The sequence below is a fragment of the Eubalaena glacialis genome, chromosome 7 (assembly GCF_028564815.1).
Source record: "Eubalaena glacialis isolate mEubGla1 chromosome 7, mEubGla1.1.hap2.+ XY, whole genome shotgun sequence".
NCBI lineage: Eukaryota > Metazoa > Chordata > Mammalia > Artiodactyla > Balaenidae > Eubalaena > Eubalaena glacialis.
The window spans coordinates 32562002-32576738 of record NC_083722.1 but is presented as its reverse complement, the minus strand read 5'-3'; the positions used below and the strand labels follow the sequence as shown (position 1 = coordinate 32576738).

General features: G+C 43.9%; 1 protein-coding gene and 1 pseudogene across 5 annotated transcripts in view; one reads left to right on the top strand and one right to left on the bottom strand.

The window, feature by feature from the left end:
- The window catches only part of ZNF318 (zinc finger protein 318), a 25959-nt gene extending 18578 nt beyond the window's left edge, over positions 1–7381 (bottom strand). For all 5 annotated transcript variants that reach the window (XM_061196171.1, XM_061196169.1, XM_061196173.1 and 2 more), the window contains exons 1-2: positions 6835–7381; positions 4211–4362 (exon numbers count right to left, since the gene is read on the bottom strand). In XM_061196171.1, the coding sequence (XP_061052154.1) occupies positions 4211–4362; positions 6835–7296 (614 nt within the window). In that variant the 5' untranslated portion in view covers positions 7297–7381. The remainder of the gene's footprint in view (positions 1–4210; positions 4363–6834) is intronic.
- On the top strand, positions 7295–14737 carry LOC133095699 (RWD domain-containing protein 1-like; annotated as a pseudogene).

Below are 14737 nucleotides of genomic sequence, written 5' to 3'. Positions count from 1 at the left end.
CATAAGTTTTAGAAGGTTCTCTAATGCTTTGTTTTGCTGGCTCATATATTAAAAACCATAAAACTCCCTCACAGCCTGTTTTGTTGCCCTCTTTCCTGCCTTGCCTGGATATCCACAAGCACTCTGCTAATCTTCGGCCCAGAAAAAGAGTATGTGATGGTTTATCTCACTATATATTTTTATTTTATAGAAATAAAAAGGTCTTAGACTTTTATGGCATGAAGGTAAAAATACAGGATGGGACATCTGTCCTTTTAGCGCAGATCTCTATACCACACACAATATCCTAATCTTTTTGGGCACTATGGTCAGAGTTTCTACTGCCCCCTAAAAGTTTCTGACTTAAATCACAGATAGAAATAAAGATCCCCTAGCACTTTAAGCATACCACTTTGAAAAACTTACATGTCACTCACATTGCAGAGTGAATTACTGTTCAGAGGATGGTAATTATTGCTGTCTTCTACATGCTAGTAGCTACTTCTGTTTTTTTGTGAGTTTTGAGAAATGACTTTTCTTTGTTTTTTTTTTTTATGGTTGTTTTCCAGTTTCTGGGACTAAGCAGAACATGAAAGAGTTGCTTTTTCTCATTCACCAGCCCAGCCTTTGTTCAGTTTTAGACCTGGGTAACAGCTATAAATAACTTTATGAAAGACTATAAAGGATAAACTTTATCACCTCCTCTATAAGCATGCCACCTATGGGAATTGAGGTTCCTGTTATTCACCTCCTCCCTAAGAATTTGGGGAATTTTGAGGTCCCAATGTACTATGAAATAATAGGAAAGAATGAGAATGACCAAGGATGATCTCCGAAATCAAACATAACTAGAGTAAAACATTTTACTCTGTAGGTTTGTCAGCCACGAAGACATCTATTTCTAGGGAGGAACATCCATGAATTGAGTCACTCCACTGCCAAAACACCATCTACCATACATAGTCTCTGAACACATTAGTGTAGAGGAAAATCACAGGCTCCACGGGTAGTGGCAAGTTCATCCATGCTCCCACATTCTGCTCCTCACCAGAACTATTACATGTCTCCACCAAGCAGCATACTAGCCCAAGATCTAATCCAACATTAAATATCAAGAAGCTAGAAATAATGAAATGGCTCTCAGAAAGACTCACTCTAAACTTGCAATCTCCAGCAAAAGGAGGCAAAAAACAATGAAAGAAGGAATAGAAACAGTTAAAAGAATGAGCTATCATGTAAATACAGGCAGAAATCAGGTTGATTAGAAGCTCACGTCCTCCTTCCCCAGTTCTCCCAAAGGATAAGAGAGAGAACGGGCTGCAATAAAAGTGAGTCCTAAAAAGGGCCCCGATCCCCTGCAGCTCAGAATAGTCCACTGACAAACTCTCTCTGAAAGCTTTGGTTAAGTCCAACTCTTTTCTAAAATAAAATCTACTTAAAAAATTGATTGTTCAATGTAGGTGATGGGTACATGGAGGCTCAGTGTACTATTCTACTTTTTCTGTGTTTACAAATTCCATTAAACAAATTAAAAAAACATATAATATACATCCACAGAAGTTTGTACACCAATGTTCACAGCAGCATTATTCATAATAGCTAAAAAGTAGAAACAACTAAAATGTTATCCATCCATCACTGATGAATAAACAAAACACATACAATGAAATTATTATCAGCAATAAAAAAGGAATGATGCGCTGTTATATGAAAAAACGTGAATGAATCTTGAAAACATTATGTTAAGTGAAAGAAGCCAGTCACCAAAGGACCACACGTTGTATGATTCTATTTCTATGAAATGGCCAGAACAGGTAAATCTATAGAGACAGAAAGTGGATTAGTAATAGGCTTGGGGCAGGCGGTGAGACTAATAGCTAAGGATAAGGTAATAAAAATAAAATTGATCATAGTGGTAGATGTACAACTCTATGAATATACTAAAAGTCACTGAACTGTACACTCTAAATGAGTGAATTGTATGGTACGTGAATTATGGCTAAATAAAGCTGTTTAAAATGTATATAAGGAAAAAAAAAGGTCCTCCAGAACCCAAACTTCCCATTATTTTCCTCTGCTGAATCCCCAAAATGCCTGAAGAAAGCTGTTTGCTTCTGTCTGTTCCCTAAGGCAAATCAGAGGGAAAAAATTCTACTCCCTCAACCTACATCAGGGTAAGGAGGAGTTAGGAGAATTCCATGAATGGAATGTATAATGTGTGTAGTACTTTGATAAACAAGGGAAATCAACCTCACATCCACAAGTTTTTAGAAGCTAAGAGTCTTCATACAACATGTTCACGTTCCCTTTTCAGAATAAGTTACAATCCTACGCACAGAGCTGCCATGGTGAGGAGACTGACAACCCTTGATTTGGCTATAACCCAAACCAGGTATTAAAATTTAACAAATTCAATACGGGAAGAGAAAGAATACAGGGTCTCAGGAAAAAAATAAACACACACCTACATACAAAGGATGGAAATGGCTCATTTCATTAACTGAACACTGGACTCACAGTCAGGAAGACATCTTGAGAATGCCAACATTCCTATGGCCTGGTTTTAGCCGACAGTAATTATCCACACAAACTATATTGAGCAAGAGTGCTGGGGGCAAAAAGTCTAAAGAATGGCCTGGGACCTCCTTTTAGAACCTTAATCTCACTTTCTCTAAAATAAATTTGTCTCTCTGAAACAAGATTCGTGAAAGAAGATTACTACCTCAAACATCCTAAGAGGAAATTTTTAATTTTTATAACTTAAACAGACAATTGGCTATCTGAAGCACACATGCATAACAAAGTTTATGGAAAAGGGAGGTGACACCCCAGAACTAACAAGAGGAAATGCTAAAGTTACCTCAAAACCTCAGCAAGGAAGGAAGAGAATCACACCACGCACCACCTACTCGGACTGCCTACTCAATCATCTCCCAAAATAGAAGCAGCCAGAAATGCAAGGGCTGCTGCCTCAATTAATAGTCACACACCTTGAAACTCAGAAGTTTCAGTATTATATGACTGTCCCGCCTTGCTCCACTACATTGAATAGCCACTGAAGCTTTGAAGTAAATATTACCAAAGGGCAGCAGTGGTCCTCAGATTTCCTGCCCAGCTGTCCCCAACCTGCCTGCCTATACTCTGTGCACTACTGCATGGACAATCTCAGTTTGAAAGAACATTATATTGATTTATTGCTACTGCTAAACATTTGTGAAAACTCCTAGTGTACTGGGCAGAGACCACTAATAGACATGGTTCTCAGCTCTCAGAAAGAGTGCCTTCCCTGCACTCCTATCCTTACTCTTTTACTTTTATGAGGTGAAAAACACCTAATGTGATTATTTACTTCCCAGATATACCTAAGTTCCTAGTACCTGAGATCTACATTTAATACTATGCAGTATTAAATGCCCTTCCTCAGCCCTCAGTGGTTGTAAAGTAGTAACTGAAATTAAACATTTTAGGGACTTCCCTGGTGGTCCAGTGGTTAAGACTCTGCGCTTCCAATGCAAGGGGCACGGGTTCGATCCTTGGTCGGGGAAACTAAGATCCCACATGCCACACGACGCGGCCAAGAAAATATAAAAAAGAAAACACACATTTTAAAAGATTTCTCACTTTCTATTAATGTGTATATGTTTCATATATATATGTATATATATATATATATATGACATGAATTTAGCTAAACCTTTTCTTTTTAATTAATTAATTAATTTATTTATTTTTGGCTGCGCTGGGTCTTCGTTGCTGCTCGCGGGTTTTCTCCGGTTGCGTCGATGGGGGGGCTACTCTGTTGCGGTGCGCAGGCTTCTCATCGCGGTGGCTTCTCTTGTTGCGGAGCACGGGCTCTAGGCGCGCAGACTTCAGCAGTTGGAGCACGTGGGCTCAGTAGTTGTGGCTCGCGGGCTCTAGAGCACAGGCTCAGTCATTGTGGCACACGGGCTTAGTTGCTCCGCAGCATGTGGGATCTTCCCGGACCAGGGCTCGAACCCGTGTCCCCTGCATTGGTAGGCGGATTCTTAACCACTGCACCACCAGGGGAGTCCTACATAATTCTTTCAGAGTCTACCCCACTGAGAAAGCCTTTTCCAATGTTATACTTTGTACTGGATGTAGGGTATAACTTCAGTGCTGTCACCACCCTTTCAAATACACCATTCAGAAAACAGCAACATTTCTACCTTCAAGCACTACTATGGTGTGCCCTGTCTCTGATGAAGCCTACCTGTCCACATCCTCCAGATTATCCACTGGTGACCCCAGTCGATCACTAAGCCGCCGCCGTTCTGGTATGCCAACACAGAAGTGGTCATTGCCAACAGTGATCCTTAAGCTCTGTTCCAAAGAAGAGTCAGAACGCAGACCAGGAGAGCGTCTCTACAAAAGTAAAAAATAACACAATAGTCAATAAGGTCAAGATATCTCTACACTCAAAAATGTTCTCCTCCCTAGTCAAAAAGTTGTGGTCCTACAAGGTGTGAAATGGCTATGGTAAGATTCTACTCCAAAAGTAAAGGACTTTAAAAAAAATTATCATTTTTCTTAGATGAAAGTCCGTGCTTCCAACCCTCCTAATCAGTGACCTCGTATTCTTTAATTTCCTGGTACCAGGCATGGGGCTAGAGGAGTGAATTAAGCCTGCTCCCAGAACCTATACATTTCCAGTAAAGGAGGCAAGCCCAAAACAGGTTAAAAAAAAAAAAAAAGTACTTCTGATAGCACTATAAAGTGCTATAAAGTCATTAAAACACAATAACATGAAAGAGATTGGGGAAAAGGAGCTATTTCAGATAAGCTGGTTAGAGAAGGCTTTCTGAGGTGATACTATTTAATTTGAAGCCTGAATGATGAGACGTCAGCCTTGCAAAGAACAGATGCAAGATGCAAAAGAGCATGTTCAGGCAAAAAGAACATGCTCTGTAATGCGCTTAGCATGTTTTGGGCAACAGAAAGGTGGCCAGTGTGATTGCAGCAAAGTGATAGGAGAAGATAGTCAGAAGCCACAGTTAGGGAACTTGGATTTTATTCGTAGTATAGCAAGCCACAGAAGGGTTTCAAGCAGGGGAGTGATATGATCTAACTACACTACTTCCTCCAGATGCTCACATTGTTCACAACCCTCATCTTCTTCAGGTCTTTATTAAAAAGTCACCTTCCCAGAAGGCCTTCTCTGGCTACCCTATCAAAAATTATAACTCCCTTCTGTTTTCTTTTTCTCTTAGCACTTAATCATATTTAACATGCCAAGACTTTTTACTTCTCTATCTTATTTATTATCTGAATCCCACTGTTACAATATAAGTTCTATGAGGGCAGGGGTTTTTGACTGGTTTGTTCAGTATTGTATCCCCAGTGCCCAGAACAGCATGGTAAATGTTCAATAAATACTTCTCAAATGTATAAAATGAAGGTCTTTAAAAATCATTTTGATTGCTGGGTACAGAAAAAACTGGATGGTAACAAGAGTGTAAAGGAGCCTAATGTAATAACCTGGGCAAGAGGTAATAGGGTTTAGACTAGAGTGATGGCAGCAGGAGGACAGTTTGGAGGATGTATTTTGGAGGTAGAGCTGACAGGTTAGATAGATGAAGTTATTCTTACGGATTGGGAGAAGGGAGATGATCACTGTTTCTGGCTGAGCAATGGGTGATGTCATTTACTGAGACAGAAAAGACTGGAGCAAATAGGTTTTGCGTTGGAGAAGAAAGGGGAGGTTATACAAACTAGTAGTTTTCTGTCTTCCTTACTTTCTCTGTAGTGACTAACATTCAGACTATACATGCTCAGCTATGAAAATCTTAACACAGTGACAAGTCAACTCATCTATGACCAGAGTACCCAGATACTGTTAGAGAGCCACTCAGTAAGACAGAAACTTTGTCACGGGGTGGTTTTTTTGTTGTTTTTTTTTTAAAGATTGGTGAACTGATAATAAAAACAAATTCCAAAACACTAGATTCTGCCAGGAGGCTCTACTAGCAAGGTGGTTATGGTGAGAAGTCAATATTACGTCTAAACTAAACTTCTTAATCTCATGCTCTGTCCCTTTAGCAGGGAAACACAACAGTTAAAATCAGGGTGTTGGGAACCAGGCAGAGATGAACTGAATCACACTCCACCACTTCTTAGCTGCGTGGCCTTGATCAAGTTACTTAAACCTCTTTGAGTTCCTCAGTTGTTAGATAAGAAGAAACCCTCACCTCAAACGGTCGTTAATGTTCAAAGAGAACGTGTAAAGTGAAGGGCTAAGCATCATTCCTGCCACATAACTAGGTAAGTGGCAGCAGCTATTACAATGACTGTGGGTACCCACACTTCGATTTCGGAGACGCAGCTCTATCTTAGAGAGCTAACAGTTTACACTCTCGGTGTCTACCCTGGAACTGTGTAAGCCACCCTAACTCGCCACAAAGACATTTCAGCCATTCCAAGATCCAGGGCGCAGCTCAGGTCTAGGGGGATACAAAACCACGGAACTCTGAGGACACCAACTACTGAAAAAGTACCAGGCACACGGCTTGGAGGAGATTCCCCTTGCCCCGACAAACTTTTCCACACCTCACCCAGAGTGAGAGAATCAACCTATTGCCAGGAAATGCAGCACTGCCTCCCGACCCGGCGCCCGGGCGCGTCCCGAGTCCGTTATTGTGCAAATGAAGCTCCAGGGGCTGACCGGGAACCTCCTGGTTTGGGCGTCACTGAGGGGGCCGGGGGGAACGGATGGCCTTCGATGTGGGGACCCCGGCCTGGAGGCCTCGGGTCGACCGGGCTGAGGGCGTTTCTGGAAGCGGGAACCCCGGGCGAGAGGACTGCAGTAGGAAGGGAGTCCGGGTCGAGGGGTGGGATTACCCGGCTGCCGCTGTCGCCTGGATGGTCTCCGCGGCCGTCCCGGGCGAAGTCGGCGCGAGACTCCCCCCGGCTGCTCCCTCGGAAACCGACCGAGCCCGGCGGGAAGAGTCGTCGGCCCCGCGGCGGCGGCGGAGACGGGGAGCCGCGACGGGCCCGCAGCGGGGACGGGGAGAGGCGACGACCCCGCGGCGGGGACGGCGAGGCCCGGCGGCCGCGGGGCGGAGACGGGGAGCCGCGGCGACCCCGCGGAGGGGACGGCGAGGCCCGGCGGCCGCGGTGCCCTGAGGGCGAGCGGGGTCGGCGAGCCGGCGTCCGCGACGAGGAGGAGCCGGAGGACGGCGGCGAGGTGCGGCGAGACGGGCCTGAGGAGGAGCCGGAGCTGCGGCCGGTGCGCGGGCCGCCCCCGCCGCTCTCTTTAGGCCGGTGCGAAGAGACGGAGGAGCGGGAGCCGCTGCGGTACATGGCTCCGGCAGCCGCGGCCACGGCGGCAGCTCTGACCGGGGGCGCCCTGGACGCGGGGCCCCAGCGCGCCGCCGCAGCTGCAGCCCGGGCCGCCACGGCCGCCGCGCACCGCCCCCGCACCCGGAGCAGCCCCCTCCCCTCCGCCCCGCGCCGCCCCTGGGGCCCGGCCGAGCGCGCCTCCGCGGCCGCGGCTGGCGGTTGGAGGGCGCGAGCACGCGCCCGACACACCCCCCCCCGCCCTCCGGGGCTCCCCGCTCCTCCACTCAGGGAGCGGCCACAGGAGCCAGAAGTGGGGAGGAGCACGGAGGGCGGCGCGGGGCTGGGCGAGGGAAGGCGCGGGAAAGCGCGCGACCTGCTCTCCTCACGCTCCGCCTCCAAGCCGGCAAGATGGCGGCCGCCGAGCCGCCCACTTCCCCTCCCCCGGCGACCACGTGACCCCGAGAGCTCCGCGCTGGTTGGGCCTGCCGGAAGGGAAGGGATTAGCGGGAGTGGAGCCGGGTCTTCCGGGGATGCTCGAGGCCTTGGGACGCTGCGGGCTTCGAGGGGGCGGAAGCATCTTTGCCTTTTCCCTACCCCCAACCGTATTAATTTACGTGGGGACAATAAATGGTTATAAATGATGGGAATATAAATAACCCGCAAAGCGTTTGGTTATGTTGGAAGTTACGCACCTCGGCAAGAGCGACCAAAGAAGTCCCGGATCCCATAGAAGCCGTACGACGGCCAACAGTTAGTTTACTTTCCAGTTTGCCTGTTTTCTTAGAGGTTGAAATTGAGGATGGGGTAGTGCGGAATGGGGGCGGATTCGGGAGCGAGAATCAAACTCAAAGCAGGCATCCGAGTAGAATTGTCGCTGTCTAACCCAGAATACTTACGGGGAAGGTCACTCACCGCTAGGGGTCCACATCGTGACAGATTGGAGGCCTGGATAGTTTTTGCGAGCGATTTGGAACCCCCAGTCTGTGACTAGAATTTTCCTGGACGCCTGGCTGTAGTCGTAGTCCCCAGTCTCAGGGTCCTGCATGCTAAGTACAAAAGTCAAAGAAAGACAACACGTAAAAGAAGAAAAACAATGGTCAAAACCTGAAAAAAAAAAAAGTTGACCCTGACAAGTGAAACTCTTCAAAATAAAGTAATGGCTTGACAGTTTTCATATATCAACTAGAAACACAAAACCCGAAATTGGTATGAAAATCAGGTTTCGGATTGCAAAGCAAAGGCAGGACAAAGAAAAAATTAATTATAAAAAGTTTCCATTTTCTTTTTCTTTTTTTTTTTGGCCTCTCTTCTGAGCTTGCAGAATCTTAGTTCCCAGACCAGGGATTGAACCCCGGCCTGGCAGTGAAAGCACGGAGTCCTAACCACTGGACCTCCAGGGAATTCCCCAAGATTTCCATTTCCTAATTTACATTTTTTCATACTAAATTTAAAAAGTATCCAATGTCACATGTTTGTATAATGGCTTTTGCTTATGTCGTAGCTCAGTAAAAATAAATTGTTTACAATTTGATTGGTCTCACACTCAGCTTTCTTCACTCAACATTACTTGCTTGCTCCCTACAGGCATTTGAATTACCAATTCCTGACTTTTGGATTTTGTCGCTTAAGGCTGTCGCGTCAAGTTTCTTAATATATTCTTCCATATATTTTGTTAACCCATATTCAGTTTACAAGGAGTTTTTTGTGTGAATCCTCACATAATCCATTAAATTAAGATCTGAGATTATTTTTTACAGATGGATAGCCAATTTTATTTGAAACATAAATTGGGATTATCTGTATACTGGGAAGTCATCGTGAGGAAATGAGTTATCAGCTAATGAATGAACACTGCTAAATGCCCATTATCCACACCTCAATCCAATTCCGTTGTTTTCTTTTGACTGTGTAATTTGACAGTAAAGAAAAAAATTTTTAATGTGATTTCTTTGTGAAAAGAAAACTGCCAGGATTGATGGTAAAAGTAAAAGAAAGTAAAGCAATCTGAGAAAGTGATAGCTCTTAACCAGAGAATATGAGTTATGTACAAGGTTTCCAAACAGTCTAAAAACGTATTTCATAATGTGTCCTGTGCAGCAGAGACCTGCAATCAGAGATTCGGATACACCAGCTCAGCAGCATAAAAGCCCTGTCAGAGAAGGGTGACAGCCTCTGTAAGTGAAGCCGCCATGTAAAATGTCATGGAAGTTGATTTTAGTCATCTCTGGGTTGGTGGGATTAGGAGATCTAGGAGACATTACCAGGGCTCACCGATATCTGGGGCTCCTCTCATGCTGGGCACCAGGACAACGCTTCCTTCCCCATTTCAGAAAGGGGAGTCTTATGACTATTTCTAATCACTACAAGCTGTGAATGGAAGCACCTTGTATCACTTCCAGGCAATCAGGAAAGAGGAGTTATAAGATGCTCTTTCTTCTCTTGCTGTGGCAACAGAGGAAGCTACGTGTTCCAGATGGTGCAGCCTGTCAGCCTGGGTCCTGAGTGACTGTGTAGAGCAGAGTACCAATTAAAACTCTGCCAGAGGTGTATACCCTGTCTTTATTAACCTGTATATGAGTTTTGGTTACCCATGCTTTTGGTGGGATCTAAGTAACTATGAAGAAAATGTGAATAGGTATATATAGATACTTGAAGTACATACATTCTAAATCAGGGTTAGTTATACTCTGTATCAACTTTTCCTCCTCAATCCTTCTCTAATATTCAATAACTTTTTATCAAGGGAGCTGGACTCCATGGTATATAATTGGAAAACTGTCTTGCTTCCCCTTCACACCTGCCCTAAACATAACTCAACTCTAAACTTCATTCAAGCTAAAGGATCTCCCTTCCCCCATCTCTTGCCTGCTTCAGGTGTGACGCTTGCTGTGATAAAGGAAGGTGTGCCGAGCTTCTCCACATCCCTGCCTTTACTGCTCAGAGTTTACTCCTCCTCTCCTGCTGGCCAGCTGCTATTTATGAACCCCTCTCCCCCAGGGTTTGGTGAGGAGAAGAAGGTATTAGGGGAAAGGGGCACAGTTTTTTCCAATTGGTGCAGGATACTATTATCTTCGGAAGTTGGTTCCCTATGGACGTGGAGGACTCACAAATGTTGGCTCTTTCTCTCTTGTGTGTGTCACCTTTGTGGGCTTTTTTATGACTCTCTTGCTGGGACCTAGGCAATGCCTCTCCTCTGGTTGACTGCCTATGACTCCTCTCCCCCCAACTTCTTGGCCTTCTGGAGGTTCATCCCACGTAGAACATATTCTCCTGAGGTCCCTTTCCTCTCTGGGTATCCCTCATGGGAAGGACCCTTTTTAAATGACTCCAAGTTGGTTTCCTTCTAGGTACACTTGGCCCACAGGACAACTCATGCGTCTTTGCCTTGCTGGCAAGGGCAGTGCAGCTCGCTCTCCATGCCACCCACCTTACTCACCATCCCAGGGAAGCTGGTCAGCCAGCACCTTGCATCTGGACTTCCTCAGGTGGGAGTTAGAACATTAGTCCCTATGGACTTCCAAACCCCAGGAGATATAAGCCAAACATTCTGAGAGGTGCTAGTGGAGGCCTCTATCTCACTTGGCTTTAGGCAAAGGGAAAAACCTCTCCCCCTCCCTAGAATGTCGAGAGAGGAAATATAGAGCTCACAGGTAACTACCCAACACAATTCTCATTCTCTTGTATTGACTCAGTGTGGATAATTAGTAATGCTGGCAGACTGGTTCACAATCTCTTCCCATCTCCCTTTGAGGTGGATGGGGGGAAAGGTTACCTGGCATCTATTCTTTGCTTTCTGCTTTTGAGGCCTTTGCTGAAACTCCACAGACAACAGGGAGAATCTAATTAAACATCCTGTCACAACTCTTGTCTGTCATCAATTCAAGAAACTCTTACTAGGCTGATGAAAATGGTGAAATGGCTTAAGGCTTTCACAGACAGACACACACACACACACACACACACACACACACACACACACACACCATGTAGCAGACATAGAGCAATGACAGATAAAACTTGAAAAGGGTAAAGAAATCTAAGCTTTAAAACATGAACACCCCTGTGAATTTGCTGAAGCCACAGACCCCCCGGGCTTTGAAAGAAGTCTGGAAGCAAGGGTAGCAGTCAGAGATTTGGCTCCTGTAGATGGAGATATAAGTGCCTCCTAGGAGGTAGGGGACAAGGGCCAGGTTTTCAGCTTGAAGCCAAGGACACCCCTGCCCCTACATGCATTCGAACAAAACTATTGCCAACCGTCTGCTTGGGGCTATAGCCTTATGGAAAGCTGTGTGCCGAGAGGGTGGGACAAAAATGTTGACAGTCTTTAGATGAGAATTGAGCCTAGGCACTCCCTGCTCGGTGAGTGGAATGGCAGTAGTGTGATACCCTATACACCAGTAATAACCAATTAGAAAATATGATATTATGTTAAACATGGTGGATTCAATCCATACGTTTGTCACTATTAAGTCCGTAAACCCCACTAAAGTGACAATAAAGGGTTTTGTTTGTTTTTCAAGACATATATTCATATGTGCAATGTGGAAGTGTGAGAGAGATACTGCCCTGTGGGGTAGAATTTGATCAATGAGAGACATATGTTTAGAAACGTAAATTGCTTGCTAGCACAGAAATAATACTACTTGAGCTTCAAATTTCATAAGTTATAGTTTTGTCTTCTCTCTGTTTCTTTAGCCCTTTTTATTGTCTAAATGACCATTAAGTATGTGATAAGGTGCTATACTGTCTTAGTTATCAGAGAAATGGAAAAATATACGCTACATATTTACTAGAATAATTAAAATTTAAATGATCGCTAGTACCAGGTGTAAGCAAGGGCATAGAGCCATGGGAACTGTCATACAGGGCTGGTGGGCATGTAAATTATTACAACCACTTTGGAAAACTGTTCGGCAATATTTTTTAAAGTTGAATATATACACTATGATCCAGCATTTCCTAAATGTATGCTCATCAGAAACATGCACATATGTGCATCAAAAAGATAGGTACAGAAAAAGTTCTGGAAATGGATAGTGGTGATAGTTGTACAACATTGTGAATGTACTTAATGCCACTGAATTGTACACTTAAAAATGGTTAAAAAGGTAAATATTATGTATGTTTTACCACGATAAAAAAGATATACAAAAATGTTCTCGCGGCATTATTTATAAAAGTAAAAATTTCAGCTGTAGGATGAATACATTATAGTAGATTCATACAGTGGTATACTTTATAATAATGAAAAAGAACAGACTATCGCTAGATGCAACAACTATATGAATACACAGTCCCTGCTCTCATAAAACTGAAGGTCAAGCTGAGAAGACATAAATAAATATAAAATTACAACTGTGATAAGTACAATGAAGAAAGGGCACAGGATGGCCTGAGAACATATAGTAAGGAGATCTGACATGGTCAGAGGGGTTAGGGGGGTTTCCCTGAGAAGTGATGTTTGACTGAGATCTGAAGGTAAGTAGGAGGTAAAAGTGGAGAGTAAAGCCTTCTAGGCAGAGGGAACCCCCTATCCAGTGTTTCCCTACATTTACCTTTTTCATTGTCTTTGGCTCTGTCCACTCCAACCACCTACCCAGTCTCCACGCATCCTCGCTCCAGGGCTGAGAGGAATCATTTCTTGACACACCTGTAACCCATTCCTGACATAAGGTTTGGGAAGCTCTGCCATATGCAAAGGTCCTGTGGCAGGAGAAACCATAGTGATTTCAAGGACCACACAGAAGGCCAGTGTGACTGGAGGGCAGAGAAAAAGAAGAAAAGTGAGAAAGGGAGCTGAAGATGTAGGTGGAGGTTGACTATGTCCACTATATTTTTAACATTAATCTGTGTTCATGCCTGTGTACATACTATACTTGACTCAACTGCTTAATCCTGTTGTATATTTTTTAAGTCTGATATTAACGAGGGCAGCTGGCATAGATGATGGAATTGCTGGCGCATATCCAGACTAGCTCCAGTGTGCAATGACTCCAGCCTTGCACACATTACGCTGGGCCAGGAGAGGGGCAGTTAGCCATCCAGAAAGAATGATATGATGTTCACTCATTTAAGAGTTATTATCTAGAATTGTTGTTTCTTGTTTGTAGGATTATCAGATAAAATACTGTATTTTTATTTACTAAATCTGGCAACCATATCTATTAGGATTTGGGGGTCTGGAAACCCACTCTTCCTTCTGTCCAGGAAGTTGTTAGAATTGATGTATATGCTATGCTTCCTGCTTGTGCTGACATCCTCCTGTATCCTTCAAATAACTAAACTCAGATGGATATACCCACGTAGTGATTGCATCTGTTTTTTCATCAGTATAAGCCTACTATTGTATTGACTGTATAAAGAAATCAGTCATTAACAAAATAAAAACTGATAGATCAAAGAAGAAATCATAGTGAAAATTAGAAAGCACAAGAACTGAATGACAGAGAGTATACTATATATTGAAACTCATGGGATGACATTTGTCAAAATTCATCAAATGGTACATTTAAGATTTGTGTATTTCATTGTATATAAATTTTACCTTAAAAAATAACCATACGTTGCTCAGCAGGCCTGGCCTGGCTTTGGGCCCCAGGTCTCCCAGCTAGGGACTTTGCACCTGTGCCTGCCTGGCAGGCTGGGTGTCTGCACAATCCATGGGCAGCAGTGAGGGCCACAGTGACAGATTATCAAGAGGAACAGAGCAACTGGAGGCTCTGGAGTCCATCTATCCTGACTCCTTCAGAGCTTGATTATACATTGATCCAACCCTCCTAACAACTGGTCTTCCAAAATAGAAATGAACTCTCCTGATACCACTTTCTCCTTCAGTAGTGTTTTAGCTAAATATTATCAGAAAACCCAACCAACTTCACCATTACTGTGACATCTGAGGCTGGAAAAAATGATGAAACTGTCCAGACTATCCTCAAGTTTACATATAGGGAAAAGCACCCAGATGAAGCTCCCCTCTAGGAAATACTCTCCCAGGAAAACCTAGAAGATAACGATGTCTCAGACATTTAAAAATTATTAGCATTACAAACAGAGAAAACCTTGGTATGGTGATGATCTTTACTTTAGTTACAGCTGTGCAAGAAAATTTAAGTGAAATGGTAGATCGAATAAAAACTGGAAGAGAAGGAGAAAAGAAACAAAAGAAGCAGAAGCAGAAAAGGAATTATTTGATGACACTCCTGTTACCATTAAGAATTTCTTAAGTTGGAAGGCCAAGTTTGATGCAGAACTCTTGGAAGTTAAAAAGAAATGAATTAAAAAGAACAAGCAGGAAAAACTAAATTAAGTGGGAAACAGCTGTTTGAAACAGATCATAATCTTGACACATGTAATATACAGCGTGGAGGTAGATGAGCCGTTGGTCCAGGAAATGAATGATTTGGAGCTACAGGATGAGGTGGATGATCCAGACTACAATCCTGCTGACCACAGAGTGACTTGA